The following is a 17176-nucleotide window of genomic DNA, read 5'->3' as shown; positions in this document are numbered from 1 at the left end:
CATCTTTAGGAAAAGGTTTCCTAGACATTTTTCCTAAAATACAGGGTTCACACACATCTATTTTGACAGTAGACAAATCAGCTCCTGTCACTAAGTCCCTAGCATTTGCCATGACAGATGCACTTGCATGCCCTAAGCGTTGATGCCATAACTCTGAAACTACAGAAGCATGTTCTTTATTGAAACATGTGTCTAGATAATAGAGTTTGTCAATCAAAGTTCCAGTGGCTCTGACCTTGCCACTCTTGTTCTTCAGCCAGCGAGAGTGGCCGAATTGCACGATAACACCATGAGATGCTGCTGAATGCACAGAGAACAGGCTCACCTTCATTGCAGGGATGAAAAGTACATCATGCATAGTATTTGGTTTAGACTTAGTACGACTTACCGTGGTGTAGACCTCCACCTTACCAATGCCGACTGCATCCAGCTGATGGCCGTCTCCAAGGCTTACCTTCTGAGGCTTTCCAAACTCGGTAAACTCTTTGAATGCACAAAGCATTCTCTAGCATAAACTCTAGCACATGAACAAAGAATCCCCTGCTCCACCACTAAGCAAGACAATACTTATTTCAAAGAGTTCAAATTACTGAGCTACTGGCTAAGGACCATTTAGTGGGCAACAGGACAGCCAAACCTCAAAGGAGGCTTTTTCTCCCTTATGGATCTCTCTGCCTTCAAATTAGCATCAGTTACATTTCTCTCGTCATTCTCACACTCTTGATGTTGGGTTATGTCAGATTCTGTTTGTGATTTAGGGAATTTTGTAACCTCAGTTACATTTCTACGAAACTGTCTTCCATTTTTCTCACTGTTCACAACAACCTCTGACTCCTGTCTAGACACAATTTGATACCTTTCTGGGCTGAAAGTTGGACTGAGCTTGTTTGTTATCTCGGCTTTTACCAAGACAGTATCACCGACAGCAATGTCATTATTCTGAGCACGGCGTTTAGCATCTATGTACTCTCTAGATTTCATTTTAGCCAAAACCTGCCTATCCCGGACTTCTCCATCTAGATTAGGTTCACAACGCTCTAAGCATGGAACTTTAGTACGCATTTGCCTACCAGTCATTAGTTCTGCTAGTGACACACCGGTAACAGAGTGAGGCGTTGATCTGTAAGCCATGAGAAATTTTCGAAGCTCTTGAAATTATGGCCAGAATTTTGAGCAATTTTAAGAGACTTCAAAAGAGAACGGTTTTGCCTTTCTACCTCCCATTAGCAGCAAGCCAGTTTGGAGTAGTTGAAACCCAGAACACTCCATTCTGTTTCAAATATGTTTGAAACTCGCTACCAAACTGTGGGCCATTGTCGGTTCTCACAGATAAAGGAAGACCCCACCTGCTAAATATGTCCTCACATGCCTCTATAATCTTGGCTGCAGTGGTAGACATCAAGAAGCAGATCTCAAAATACCTGCTGTAATAGTCGACAATAACAAATATACTTTCACCATTGGGTAATGGCCCTAGAAGATCACATGCAGTGTGTTGTCACGGTTGGTCAGACAATTTAGTACAAGAAATTGGCACAGGTTTATTCGGCATGGACACCAACAAGCATTCAAAACATTGATTACAAATCTTTTCCACATCCTTATCCATAGATGGCCACCAAACTTTGGACCGCAAGCGCTGCTTTTGTCTTAGTCAAGCCTAGGTGACCTTCATGAGCTAAGCTAACTACCGAAGTTCTCATTGTTGTTGGAATCACAAGCCTATTACCATGCAAAATGACTCCATCACACTGGCTTAGCTCTGGTGACACTGCTTTGTATATAGGTAAACATTTGTCCCAGCGACCATCTAGCAAAGCCTGCCTTACTAATTTCGTTTGAGGACACTCATTAGCTTTGCTTTAATTTGATAAAAAGTCAATGCCACTGGAACTGATTCGTTAGCCATCATCATTATGTACAAGTCAGCAACTTTAGCAACGGAATGCTCATTGTCTATACCTACAGACAGTCTAGAAAGGGGGTCAGCTATGTTCTGACTACCTGGTTTATACACCACTTCATAATTGAACGCTTGTAACCTAAGAACCCATCTCTCTATGCGCGGAGTAGGCTGAGATGTAGATCTGTTAAAAATAAATTGCAAAGGCTTATGATCCGTTATGAGACAAAATTTGATGCCAAGTAAATACAATGCAAAATGTTCACAAGCCCAAACCAGCGCCAGGGCTTTGCGCTCTGTTTGTAAATAGCGTCTCTCTGTTTTTGTGAGACTTCTGGGACCATAAGCAATTACCCTTTCCATTCCATCTACATTTTGACTGAGAACTGCCTCCAGGCCATAAGGACTCACATCAGCAGTTATGCTGGTCTTAGCATTAGCATCAAAGAAAGCAAGTGTTTTGCTGTCAGCCATAAGTGCTTTAATCTTGCAAAAGGCAGCATTTTGCTCTTTTCCCCAAATAACAGCTGTATTTTTCATGGTCAACCGCAGCAAAGGTTCGGCATGTGTAGATAGCTGTAGCACAAATTTCTCCACAAAATTGGCTAGCCCTAGAAAGCTTCTTAGCTCAGATACATCTTTAGGCACTCTAGCATCTGCAATAGATTTCAATTTCTTTGGGCAAATTTTCACACCTTGGCTTGAAATATTATAACCTACATAGGAAGCTTCGTCTAAGCCAAACTGACATTTGCTAGCATTTAAAGTCAACTCAAGTTGCTTTACTCTCTGCAAGAATTTGTGTAACCGCTCATCATGTTCTTCTTTACCCTAGTCATAAATTATATTATCATCAGCGTAGTTCTGGCAGCCTGCCAAGCCAGATATAGCTTTTTGTATTTGATACTGATCTATTTCCGGGGCTGAGGTAATTCTAAACATTAGTCTTTTATACCGGAACAAACCAAAAGGAGTGACAAATGTGGTGATACTTTTAGACTGGTCATCTAGTTCAAACTGATGAAAGGCCAATTTCAAATCAGCCTTACTGAACACTTTAGCCCCATTAATATTAAACAGTAACTCTTGTATGGTTGGAATAGGATGCCTTTCCCTCACAATTGCCTTGTTGGCTTGCCTCATGTCTACACACAAACGAATGTCATTGTTGTCTTTTGGCACTGTGACAATAAGAATAACCCAGAGAATGGGACCTTCTACCCTCTCAATAATATCAGAAGCCAAAAGCTCATCTATCTTAACTCGGGCTAAATCTCTATGTCCAAATGGCATGCGCCTTACAGGTTGTGCAACAGGTTTCACCGTTGTGTCTATGTGCAATGAAACCTTAAAATCCCTTAGACAACCAACACTCGCAAAACATTGAGGGTACCTGTTAATCTATGGCTCTACACCCAGGCCAGTAGAGCCGCCTGAACTGCAACTGTTCACCCCACCAGCCAAAGGACCAACTCTCAACAAGCCCAAACATTCAGCTGAGCGTTTGCTTATTAGTGTGGCAGCATTACCATTGAAAATGTAAAATACAGCAAGAGTAAAATTGCCATTAGCAGGAACAAAAACATCAATGTTAGCCTGACCAAGTAAATCAAGATGCTTAGAACTACTACCATAAGCGTACAGTTTCTTGTTTGTCTGAACTGTCTTAGCATTTACTGACTTTGCTGTGCATTGGTCCATCAGGTTACAAGAAGCACCCGAGTCTACAAGTGCTTGCACAGCCACATTTAATTTGACTGAAACCTTACCAGACACAGAATTAAGTGGAAACACCTCACCAGTTGTGTTGATATTAGTGTCAGTAACAGCAAACAAAGTTTCTGTATAATAATTTTCTTCTTGTTGTGTAGACGATTCCTCAGAAATGCTATTTACAATCTTTTTTTCTCTTGCCCACAAAATTTAGAGCCGGTGTAATGTCCTTTCTTTTTGCACGTCTTGCAAATTCGGTCTCTCGCTGGACAGTCTTTCGATGATGCAAGATGCTTTGGAGACTTGCATCTGTAGCATATTCTGTTACCATCACTACTAGCCGAACCAGAAAATTGTTGTCGAGATTGAACACGCTTTTTATGGTTTTTACCAGATTTACTAAAAATTCTATTCACAGTATTGTTACCACCACTACTGGAAATAGCACTATTTTTTTGTGCCTGGATTTCATCTGCCTGTTTAACTACAGACTCTTCCGTGCTTGCTAAAGCTAATACAGTGTCCAAGTCTAGTGTTGATCCTCTCTTCAACAACTTTCTCCGAAGCGTTAGCGAAGAGCATTTCTCAATTACCTGGTCCCTAATCATCGTGTCTCTTTCTTGAAACTCACAGGTAACAGGTAATTGTTTCAACCTAGTGACATGAGGCAACAGTTTCACCGGAGTTAAATCCAGACCGTTCATACGGTATGTTCGTCTTCGGTGTGGAATATAAGTCAAGAGCTGCCATAGCCTTAGTATATGCATCACCGTCTGTTCCTACCTGGAGAGTATCGTATATATCCTGTACTTCCTCCCCAGCACAGTCCAACAGAATGGCACGCTTTCGCTCGGCATTTGTTACACCACGCGCCTCAATGTGATACTGCAGAGATCTCCTCCATTTCTTCCACCTCGAACCAACAACCAAGGGCTCAGTAGACACAAAAAACGGTTTAACAGTACTGTCAGAAGCAGAAGCCATTACAAAGTTCCTTTAATCCTCATCGCCAAATTGTTATATGTTGAGCATTTGAAACACTGGTTTGCTTTAGGCTTACGAATTGTGACTTGCTTTATTGGCAGCTGAAGCTGAACTGAAGATATGGACATTATGCAATATGACAAATATACAATTGTCCTGCACTCAAACAAGTGCTCTCAAACAGGTGCACATAATACAGATACATATAAAACAGATGCACATAAAACAGGTGCACATCATAACAGAGCGCTCTTTCATTAACGCTCGAAAGTATTGTTTTTTGAGGAATAGTTTGTTTGCTAAAGTATCCCGCGCAAAATGTTTTTGTAGGGTGTCCCACACTTGTTTTGGCTCATCACAGGTAGTGATTAAGTATAGCAGATCATCGCTTACCGAGAGCACCATCAGCGACATAGCCTGATTAGTCTTTTTCACAAAGGTTGCTTTGGCTGTTGCTTCTGTCGGTTCTTCAGCAGACCCATCCACTTATTCCCATAGCTCTTTAGCTATCAGCAGGTGTCTTAGTTTAAACTTCCATGTGCTGGAATTGTTCCTTGTCAGCTTGTCCAAACTTAACTTTTCTTCACCAGTCGCCATGCTTGATGCAGTTCAGTAATAAATAGTAAAGTAGTAAATTTAATAAGCCACTATGACTGGGCCCATAACCTGTTGGAAATATCTTCTCAGGTATATGCTGACTAACTGATTTATTTGCAATTCTACCAGAATATATATACACATCGGATGTAAAAACAATAGTTTGACAATAACAGATTAACCTGGGTTCAAGTAAAGTCAAGAAACCACATTGATGACTTGTGGCTCATGTAAACATTGACCTCATCTATGAGTCAGTTATTGTCCATTGAATTACTTCTTGTCCAACAATTTCGACTGTAGACATGATCCCAAGGTAAGGTAGGAGAGCTTGTGATACCATAGACATGATCGCAAGGTAAGGTAGAGCTTGGGAGACCATAGACGTGATCACAAGGTGATGTGAGACTGTAGACATGATCACAAGGTAAGGTTAGAAAGCTTGTGACCACGTAGACGTGATCACAAGGTACGGAAGGAAAGCTTGGGAGACCATAGACACGATCACAAGGTCATGTAGGACAGCTTGTGAGACTGTAGGCATGATCACAAAGTAAGGTAAAACAGCTTGTGAGACAGTAGACATTATCACAAGGTAGTTGGACAGAATACAAGCTGCCTACAAGGATTTGTGTCATGGTAGGTGCTGCCACCAGAGGCACCCATCACTAGCCTTCCACGGTGGTTTGAAGGCAGCAGGCTCAACTATGCTGAGAATGCTCTGCACTGGAATGATGATCACGTGGCTCTCTACTTTGCCAGTAAGTGTTCTTGTTGCTGCCAGAGTATGTACAATAACAGTAATGGTAGTAGACCGTTTATGGCTGTGAGAGTGTTCAGCTATGCCAGTAAGAATCTTGCCTATCGAAACACCAAGTAATTTTATAAAGCTTGCTGTATAAAAGTATGTAACCTAATATATAGCCTTATATATAACTAATATATAACCTAATATATAACCTAATATATAGCCTAATATATAGCCTAATATACATTGTATAACCTAATATATAACCTAATGTATAGCCTATTATATAGCCTAATATATAACCTAATATGTAACCTAATATGTAACCTAATATGTAACCTAATTGATGCTTGCCTATGGCAGTGCCCAATATCGCGGTATTGCCAAACCGTTTTTAATATCTTGCAAAAATATAAATTTAATTATAAGAATAATTATTCAATTTTATAAGATTATTGTAAAATTTAATTATAAGAATATTCATTCGAATTTACAATATTGAAGTATATAGTGACCAATGGTGTGCAATATGTTACTGTTGGCACTGTTGTTATTTTTCTAAAGATCTTATTGATGATACTTCGGCTGTGCCCAATATCGCTGCACTGCCAAGCCGTTTTTGATATCTGCAAAATTAAGTAATAGGCCTACATTTTCTTATAGATATACATCTATTTCTATGATGACCACCTAAAATCTGTTTAGATTTTTAAATTAAGCATCATCTTTTCCTTTCATTCTTGCTGTTTGTTGTACATTATAACACCCAGTACATTACCACTACCATTGCAGTTCTCCTATTGCACTGCAGTGTCATTTGACTGCTAATATTGCATTTCTCAATGAGCAGTACCCTTTCTTTTTCCATTATCACTTTGGTCATGGGCTGTATGACAGGGGAATTTCTAGTTTATAATTGATTAGCTTTTATAGCTGATTGTCTTCTATATGGAAAGGTTTTATTGGTTGTCCAACTGGTAACTTGTCACCAAATGCTAGACGAAGTAGCAATAATAAAATGGTTTTGAATGACAACATAAATTGTGGATGGAGCTTGTAGGGGATGTTTAGAGAAGGTTGATAAGAATTTACAGTCTCACAAAAACAACTTTGCAAGCTTTGCTCTCTTACATACTAAGTGTTCTAAGGTCAACTCTAGAAGTGGACACTTAGAGCACTTGCTGTAAGCTCCACTTTGGTCATACAATAATATAGTTGAAACAGCTTCCTTTACTTCGCTAGTTTGGAAGCAAATCATTGCATGAAAAGTATATTATATTGGTGTGATAGGAGAGGGCATTGAAGCAGTGGTTGTACATGTACAGTTTATTATATCGGTGTTATAGGAGAGGGCGTAGGAGCGGTTGAGAGGGTCACATATGCTGAGCTGAGGAGACTCGTGCGGAAGTATGCGTCAGCGTTGAGAAAGGCTGGGGTAATAACAGGGGACAGGGTTGTAGGTGAGTTTCATCGGTTCGCTCCCTATGTTTGTTTTTTTTTCACATTCTGCTACCATCCTTGAACTCAAAGTCACTCAGTGCATATACTTGTATATAAAGCCATTAATCTTTCCAATGCCCTTGCTTACATAATGATGTCCAGCCAAACCAAATATTATATGACAGTTATAATATTTGGTTTGGCTGTCTGACCTTGGGGTCAGGCTCACTACTTTTTATATGTTATTCTGTCCTGGCTCTTGCTGCTACATCATCTGCCTTACTTGAAGGTTACATTCCAAACTGTGTTGAAGCTGTGGCAGCTATGTTGTCAGCGTCTAGTATTGGAGCAATCTGGAGCTGCGCATCACCTGATTTCGGTGCTTCGGTAGGTTTTTAGAATGTTGTTTGTCAAAATGGCCTCACTTAATTTAGCACTTAATCTTCACACTTTGTTTGTGGTTCTCTACAGCATTATAAATTTTTTTGCATCTCCATATTTTTCACATCTTAACTTCATGTGTCACTTGCCAGGCCTGCCACTTGTTCCTGCTATCTTAACTTCATGTTTCACTTGCCAGGCCTGCCACTTGTTCCTGCTATCTTAACTTCATGTTTCACTTGCCAGGCCTGCCACTTGTTCCTGCTATCTTAACTTTATGTTTCACTTGCCAGGTCTGCCACTTGTTCCTGCTATCTTAACTTCATGTGTCACTTGCCAGGCCTGCCACTTGTTCCTGCTATCTTAACTTCATGTGTCACTTGCCAGCCCTGCCACTTGCCAGCCCTGCTATTTGAACTTAAATAAAGTTCCGTCTTTAGAATCACCTACTAGCTATTGTCTTTAGTTATTGCTTTTGATGTTTATATAACCTTCAGAATTTGTGCGAGATTGTATGATTTGTGTTCTCTTGCTCATCAAGTCGTTGGTAATCAATGATGGCAGTTATTGCAGTTCCAAGCCAACAAATGTTAAAAAATTTTTAATAGGTTTTCTGTCACGTTCTGTTTACCAGTGATGGAGACAGGACCTAGTTTGATTGTAGTTTGGATTAATAAATAGATCAATATCATTGTACAACTTCCTATCAGGGAGTGTGGTTACGCAGAACATGTTCATGGTGAAGGGTGCTCTTGGGGTACCCAACTGTATTTTATTATATGCACGATATTTCTCATGTGTACACCTTCTGGGTGTTTTATAGTGAGACTACTCAGTCCATAGCGCGTGGATGCTACAGATGTTACGGAGACCTTCTTTAGTGCCCCTTTCAAATGTGATTGGCTCTCGTAACTTCATAGGCTAAAAATGTGAAATATTTTATTAATTATGTAAAAAGTTCCCATGTAGCTTCCCATGTGGCTTCTCAGTCTCAGAGGTTGAATGCTTAGCCAGTTAGGATTGCGTGTCAGACTCATTCTGCTTAGTCTGTTGGACAAATGGTCTTAAGCAGGCTTTCAAATCTACTAATTGATTTTATCAAAATCATTTTAAAATATTTTGTTGCGAACTATGTGCAACCTGCATATAAAAACTTTTTAAATTCTGCGTTTTCAAAATGCAATAAGTAATTGGCTTGACAAATCTCTAAAATAAAGTAGAAGTTGACTGCTCTGCCCATTGACGATTATTTCATAAATCTAATCGTTTACATACAGTGCGGGCCAAATCATTTGGGATGCAATTCAGACCAAATTTATTCTCTCAACATATTTGTTGTCTCTCATCCAAATACACTGGATATTTATTTATCTATGGAATGCTTAGACTATAAGGAAAACGATTCGTATTGCTAATTGTAAATCAAATTTTAAGAAGGTTGCCAAAAGTCACGCGCTGTAGGATTAGCCCACTAAATCCTAAAATCTGATTTCCTGACCCCAACAGCTATCTTCAGGGCCACCATATTACAAGGGCTTGTTCAAACCTCTAGAAAAAATAATATTAGGGAGTTCCGATCGAGGAAGTTCTGTTAATCAAAAATGCGGCCATTGGTAGGCCTAATACTCGTAGATATGTTTCCTTGCCAAGAAAGGATAAAATAAATCTCCTTAGATTATTAACATTATAAGGGATTGGAATATATATAGTTTATTAACAGTACAAGGAATTGGAATATATATAGATTATTAACAGTACAAAGAATTGGAATATATATAGTTTATTAACAGTACAATGAATTGGAATATACATAGTTTATTAACAGTACAAGGGATTGGAATATATATAGTTTATTAACAGTACAAGGGATTGAAATATATATAGTTTATTAACAGTACAAGGGATTGGAATATATATAGTTTATTAACAGTACAAGGGATTGGAATATATATAGTTTATTAACAGTACAAGGGATTGGAATATATATAGTTTATTAACAGTACAAGGGATTGGAATATATATAGTTTATTAACAGTACAAGGGATTGGAATATATATAGTTTATTAACAGTACAAGGAATTGGAATATAAATATATAGTTTATTAACAGTACAAGGAATTGGAATATATATAGCTTATTACAGGACCGTATTGTTCTATGAGGCAGCCTCTCCTGTGCAGAGGCAAAATTTCAACACCCAGAACAGCCAAACGGTGACTTTCTTGTTGTTTAGTGTCGACAATGCTCGGACGAAAGGTGCGAACGTATCGTGCAGAGCCCGTTTTCAGGATATTACTGGTGGTTACAAACCTAGCGAATCCATTTCAACACCATTTTTTTACCGCTGAGGAACGAATGGAAAACAGACGTTTCGGTTTTGTCTGTTCTGGATTCACATATTTAATGATAATTATTTAAGGTTGACTTGCAGCAAAATTCACATTACAGTTATTTGATATGAAAAGATTCGCCATGTCTTACTCTGTTGTATTGTAGGTGCAAAATATGTGGAAAGGTGATTACAAGCTTTTCAAAGCTCAAAAACGAACAGTTAATCGCAGCCACACGAGACCGCTGTAGTTTGGATTCTCTTTCCAAAACGGCTCAAATGTGACGTGGTTGTGAGAGATGGCTTCTGTTTACACTTTCATTCAACCTTATTCGTTGAAATATTTTCACAAATATACTTCACGCATTCAATAAAACCGTGTCTATTGTTCTTACGCGTCTGTTTTATCGTCATCGTAAGCTGTCACTCTTAGCAGTGATATCTTATAACTTACCATAAAAATTCATTTAATTTTTTAGCCTTAGCTCGAAGGATTACATATCATTGTCTGATAATCATGACGAGCCTGTTGGTCACTTGTGATAATCGAAAAGTGCTGCAGACTACTACCATAAATTCTGAACTTTCAAAACATTTACTTCCACTCAAGATGAATATTTTGATAGTTATGGGAAGCCAATTATTTACGGAATCATGTAGAATAACTCTTGGTTGGTTTTACTAGCCTTATTGCAGTTTTACGAACTATTCTGACGCTAGACACTTGACTGATTACAATTTGCAAATGATATTTGAAATATTTTCTTTATTATTATTTTATATCGACGCTGCGCGAAACAGAATTAGAATTTAAAATTATCTTGAAACTTTCAAGAAAAAAAGAACTTTGTCAAAGGAATACAAAGGATAGCTCTTTATAATACCAAATGTGAAATTGATAACCAAATTAAAACTGCTAAAATTGAAATATCAAAAATTGAACTTGAAATGACTAGACTACACAGCAATATTAAACCCACAAAAAATATGACATCAACACCGCAGCGTGGTGCGCAGCCAAATAAGACACCTAGTGGTATATTTGTTAGAAAAATCGAACAACCATCAGTCAAATTCTTAACACAGTCTACTACTGATAGCGATCTCATAAGGGAAAGTGAAAACAGCATGACAAACATTCCAATGGAACTTACTCTTGCTGACCATGGCAAAATAAACAAACCAACGCCTGTCCCTAGACAAAGTGTGTACTTGCCTATAACTAGTTCTGACAACTCTCATAAGTCTAGTTCACCTAATGTAGCACAAAAACCGGCTCCTAGAAAGTCATTAACTAGATTTAGCAGTCAATTAGGTCATGACCTTTCAAACAACAGAAATGTACCAGATAATGATCAGAACAGTCAAGCAATAAGTTGTTATTCTTCCAATTGCATCAATAATAGTGGTACAGAAGCCACTAATATATAGCTTAGTGATATGATTAAAGCCTTTACTCAGTCGCTAGCAATGTCAAAATTGCCCACCCCCGAACCACCTGTTTTCATAGGAGAAACCATTAAATACAAGGACCGGAAAAAGGCTTTTAATGCTATGATTGTGGATAGAGGTTTGTCAGACAGTGAAAACCTATTCTAATTTCAAAAGTATGTCTCAGGTGAAGCTGCTGAGGCTATCAGCGGTTATTTTACCTTAGATTCAAGAAGTGCATGCTCAGATGCCCAGGCAGTGCTAGATAGGCGCTATGGGAATAGCTTTGTTATATCGGAGGCTTTCCGTACAAGGCTGGAAAACTGGCCAAAGATTTCTGCACGAGACGCTACAGCACTTTGCAGATTTTCTGACTTCCTTGGACAGTGTAAAGCTGCTATGTTTGAGATACTTGAGCTAAAACCTCTAGATGACAACCGAGAAAACCGAAAGATGTTGTGTCTACTGCCAGATTGGCTTGTTAATTTGTGGAATCGTAACGCTTCAAAATACCAGATTGCACACAATTGTTTTCCTCCATTTTCGGAGTTTGAAAATTTCATTAGGTTAGAAGCAGATATAGCCTGCAATCCTGTTACCTCACTACAGTCTCTCAGGCCAGCACCACAACCAAGAGGCCACAATACTGATCAAAGGTGTCACCGTGCTCTGGCATCTGCTGCCGTGACCCACCGGGACAACAGTCTGCCAGATGCCGAACCATGTGCAATGTGCAACTCAAAATCTCACAAATTGGCACAGTGTCCCAAGTTTGAGCGACTGCCGATAGATGACAAGTATTCTTTAGTGACTAGCAAAAGATTATGCTTTGTGAGTTTGGCACAGAATCACTTTGCTAACCAGTGCAGAGTAAATAGGTTATGCGACCAATGTGGTGGAAGGCATGCGACCATACTACATAGAAGCACGACAAAAACTCAGGAAATTGTGAACAACAATCAGCATGTTAATAATGCACACTGCATTTCAGCCGCAAGCAGCATGCAAAACACAGGACTCTGTACCATGATAATTCCAATGTGGGTTTCCACACTTTCAAACCCCAGCAAAAAACATCTGACATATGCATTGTTAGACACTAAATCTGATGTTACATTTGTAACGAATGAAGTCGCTAGGCAGCTCAAATCAAACAGTATTACTCCTACGACTTTGAAAATATCAACTATGACAAGCCAAGGCTCAAATGTAAAATGTAACAAACTTACTGATATAATTATCAGAGGATATACCTCTAAAGAAAGCATTGATATCTCTACATGTTACACTAGGGATTCAATTCCACATAACATTGATCACATACCAACTAATGAATTAGCTCAAGGGATACCACACCTACATCGCATTGCAGATCAAATACCACCACTTCTAGATTGCGGTGTTGGTTTACTGATAGGCTATAATTGTAGCAGAGCTCTATCTCCAGTTGAATTCATACCAGCCAAAGGAAATTTACCATATGCATTAAAGACAGCCCTAGGTTGGTGCTTAGTAGGTTCCTTTACACCCAGCACTCGGAAACAACCAAAGTCCATTCACTCGACCCTCTCACACCGAATAAGCTCGGAGGAATTAACTTCTTCTGAAGAAATTAGAGGGTGATTTCAGGGTGCCTGTCAAAGATGATTTTGTTTCACAGGAAGATATGGCTTTTCTGTCGATAATAAATGAAGAAGTGGTGCAGCTTAACGATGGCTACTACTACTTACCCCTTCCCTTAAAACAAGGGGTTAATTTAGTTCCCATAACTACAAGGTCGTTCTGCGCAGACTCAACTGTCTTCAGTCCAAAATTTGCCAAATCAGCGTCCTTCGAAAGAGAATACAAAGAGTTCATGAACGGCATAATTTCTCATGGGGAAGCTGAAATCGCTCCGAGTTCTGCAGCTGGTCCATGCTGGTATATACCACATCATGGTGTATATCACAAAAAGAAAAACAAACTACGCGTAGTATTTGACTGTAGTGCGGAGTATCAAGGTATCAGCTTGAATGAGTACCTTTTGCAGGGCCCTGACTTGAACAATGATCTACTCGGAGTACTAACAAGATTTAGGTTAGAACACGTGGCTGTAGCTTGTGATATAGAGAAAATGTATCATCGTTTCAGGGTGTTGCATAAGTATCGGGACTATTTGATATTCCTGCGGTTTAGTCCCACTGATCCTACCAAGATAGTAGTCTACAGAATGTGTGTGCACTTATTTGGAGCACGTTCCTCCCCTGCAGTAGCCAAATTTTCTCTTAAGCAATTATCTTCTGACTATGCAGGAAAAGACTCTTCTGCTGGATCTTTCATTCATAGAAACTTCTATGTAGACGATGGCTTGATAAGTGTACCCACTATTTCTGAAGCCATCAACCTAGTCAAGGCAACTCAGTCTATTTGCTCGAAGGGAAACGTTCGAGTTCATAAACTTCTTTCAAATGAGAGACAGGTGATGCATGCCTTTCCCAAGGAAGATTGGGCCAGTGAACCCAATTCATCATACTCACTGCTTCCTGCAATAAAGAGAACCTTTGGTATTCAATGGTGTCCAGACACAGAAACATTTCAATTTGACTTCAAAATTGATGACTGTTCTTGCACTAGACGGAATGTCCTATCCAGCATTGCGACTATCTTTGACCCCATTGGTGTTCTCTCTCCATTATTGTTAAAAGGAAAGTACATTCTCCAGCTAGCTTGCAAAGAAAAGCTGGGATGGGATCAAGAGTTACCTAAAACTCTTGAAGATAACTGGAAGAAATGGAGAGGTCAGTTCAACTCTGTATCCGGAATCTCAATTCCCAGGTGTCTCAAACCAGCCAGTCTCAGCGGGAGTGTCATTTTGTCTCAAATACACACATTTGCAGATGTTAGTTCTATTGGGCATGGCGCTTGTTCCTATTTGAGGCAGAAGGACAGGTTTAAAATTGTCTGCTGTTCCTTTCTCATGGGCAAATCTAGAGTAGCACCTCTCAAGGTAACCACCATACCACGCCTTGAGCTACAAGCAGCACTGCTTGCTGCCAAGCAACATGCATATCTTCAGGCAGAGCTTGATGTTTTGCGCTGTGAGGGTTTTTTGTGGACTGACTCTAAGATTGTATTAGGTTACCTAACGAATGAGTCAAAGCGCTTCCATGTTTTTGTTGCAAACAGAATCGCCCAAATCTGACAACTTACCCCTACCACTCAATGGAACTGGGTTGAAAGCCAATTCAACCCTGCTGATTTTGCTTCTCGAGGTCTTGAAGCCTCTTCATTTCTAAGGTCTTTCTGGTTGTCGGGGCCGGAATTCCTATTGCGAGAAAATTTTTCAGCAAGAATCCTGCAGAGTTCTTGGTTCATGATGATGATCTGGAAGTAAAGTTAAAAAATCCAGTATACCTTCATGTGATCAACTCTGACACTCAACCTGCCATGCTCAACACTGTTGAGAAATTCTCATGATGGACTTAGTGGTTCGCTGTGCTGCCTTAGTTTATGGTACCATTAAAAGTAGATTTAAATATCGTGTTCATCTCAATGTTGAGTTACTGGAACGTACCAAAATATGGCTGATAAGTTCAGTGCAACGAGTTACCATGCAAAAGGACTATGACAAACTAGCAATGGATTAGATGGTCGAATGATCAGGCTCAATGTGGAGATTAGATCCTTTCATTGATGAGAATGGAGTCATTTGTGTTGGTGGTAGAATGAAATTCTCTTCTACGCTCTATGGAGAGAAACATCCTATTGTTTTACCAAGAGAAGGACATATTACCAAACTAATTACTGCACACTAGGACTACAACAATGGCAGCCATCCGGTCTGCTGGATACTGGACAATCTCCAGCAGATCGGTAGTCTCGGCGGTCATTCACAATTGTGTCGCATGTCGTCGTCTTAGACGAAACACTGAAGTGCAAAAGATGGCATATTTGCCTGCCCTCTGACAGAACAGACCCATCTTCACCCTTCATGCAGGTAGGACTGGACTGCTTTGGTCCCTTTCTTGTAAAGGAAGGCAGGAAGTCTCTGAAGAAGTATGGTGTCATATTTGTTTGTCTTCAGAGTCGTGCAGTGCACGTGGAATTAGTGGATGATATGTCGACAGATGCCTTTATTAACTCTTTAAGATGCTTTATTGCTTTACGTGGCAATGTATCTCATATACGATGTGATAGAGGCTCAAACTTTGTTGGAGCGGCAAATGAGCTAGCCAAAGCTTTCAAAAAAATGAGCCAAGATCATATTAAGAGCGTCCTTCTTGACAGATGCTGTGACTTTGTCTTCAATTCTCCTAGTGCAAGTCATATGAGTGGAGTCTAGGAAAAACTGATCAGGGTGTTCAGAAATGTAATCAGTGGAACTCTTCTGCAGAGTCACGACAAGCTAGATAGTGCATCAATTAGGACCCTATTTTATGAGGCCATGTCCATTGTGAACAGTTGTCCTATTTCTAGCATTGAAGAGGATGTTGAACCTCTCACACCAAACCATCCACTTATGATTAAGCCGAAAATGGTGCAACCCCCACCAGGGGTGTTCACTAGTGCTGACATGTATGCTCGAAAACGTTGGAGACGTGTACAACACTTGGCCGACCTATTTTAGTTTCGCTGGAAATCTGAGTATTTGCAGGCTCTGCAGAGCCGGTCTAAATGGCAAGAGACAAAACGAAACCTGAAGGTAGGAGATATTGTCTTGCTCAAAGATGAGTCAGTCTGTCGATCTGACTGGAGTATGGCCAAAATAGTCCAACTCCTACCGAGTAAGGATGGTCGAGTATGGAAGGCTAATGTGCGAGTTTCCAAATCCAGTTCTCAAGGAGGTACAGTCTTGGAGAGACCAATCCATAAGATGGTGTTATTGTTAGAAAATTAATGCAACAGTTAACTTGGGTTGTCTTTTTTTGGATAGGTTTTAGGTCTTGTCTGGGTTTTCATGTTTTGTCTGTTGTCTTGTTCTGGTGGTAGCTTTCGACTGGCGGTTTGGGGGGAGGAGTGTTGCGGCTTGGATAGCCAACAGCTTAGGGCTGGACTGACGCTTATGGGCTTTGAGGATTAGCCGTCAGCTTGCCTTGCGTTGCATCCAGGACTGGACCAAGTGGTCAGTTCAAATCCTCGGTGTCTGATAGACAGTTGTATTAGTGGAGTAGGCTACCAGTCCAATAAGGTTAGCAATTTGTTTATTATAGATTTGTTTAATATTTGTGTTTGTTAACTCCTGAATACTAAGTTTTGTGTATTTGTTATTTGTTCTGTGTATTTGTATTTGAGTTTTAATATTTGTTCCATCTTTATGTCTACTTTTTTTTTATTGCAGTTCTACGAAAATAAATCTAGTACAACTTACAAGCCTATGGCCACTACAAGCCTTCTTCTTATTGCTCATACATCGAGTATGCTTGATAATTTTTGACACTATCTTCATGTGAAAACATCTACTTCATTGCAAGGAAATCAACTCAGGCTGCATGCACGTAACAGCCGATTTAAACTTTTCGTAATTTTGTGTTTTTCTATTTTTAATATCTGCTTGGCAAGCTTTAATCACGTATTATATGTCTATAATTTGTTTGTTTAATGAGCTATGTTATCTATATTTGCATAGAAATATTTTTTGTATAGTTTTTATTTTAAGGCCACTCGTTGAACC

The 17176-nt window shown here is 39.5% G+C and overlaps 1 protein-coding gene across 3 annotated transcripts in view; it reads left to right on the top strand.

The window, feature by feature from the left end:
* Window positions 1-17176, top strand: part of LOC137392037 (acetoacetyl-CoA synthetase-like) — a 72387-nt gene that overhangs the window by 19818 nt on the left and 35393 nt on the right. For all 3 annotated transcript variants that reach the window (XM_068078647.1, XM_068078645.1, XM_068078646.1), the window contains exons 4-6: window positions 5841-5958; window positions 7292-7405; window positions 7675-7772. In XM_068078647.1, coding sequence (XP_067934748.1) covers window positions 5841-5958; window positions 7292-7405; window positions 7675-7772 — 330 coding nt within the window. The remainder of the gene's footprint in view (window positions 1-5840; window positions 5959-7291; window positions 7406-7674; window positions 7773-17176) is intronic.

The sequence above is a fragment of the Watersipora subatra genome, chromosome 3 (genome assembly GCF_963576615.1).
Source record: "Watersipora subatra chromosome 3, tzWatSuba1.1, whole genome shotgun sequence".
Lineage (NCBI taxonomy): Eukaryota > Metazoa > Bryozoa > Gymnolaemata > Cheilostomatida > Watersiporidae > Watersipora > Watersipora subatra.
This window is presented reverse-complemented; position numbering and strand designations above follow the sequence as displayed.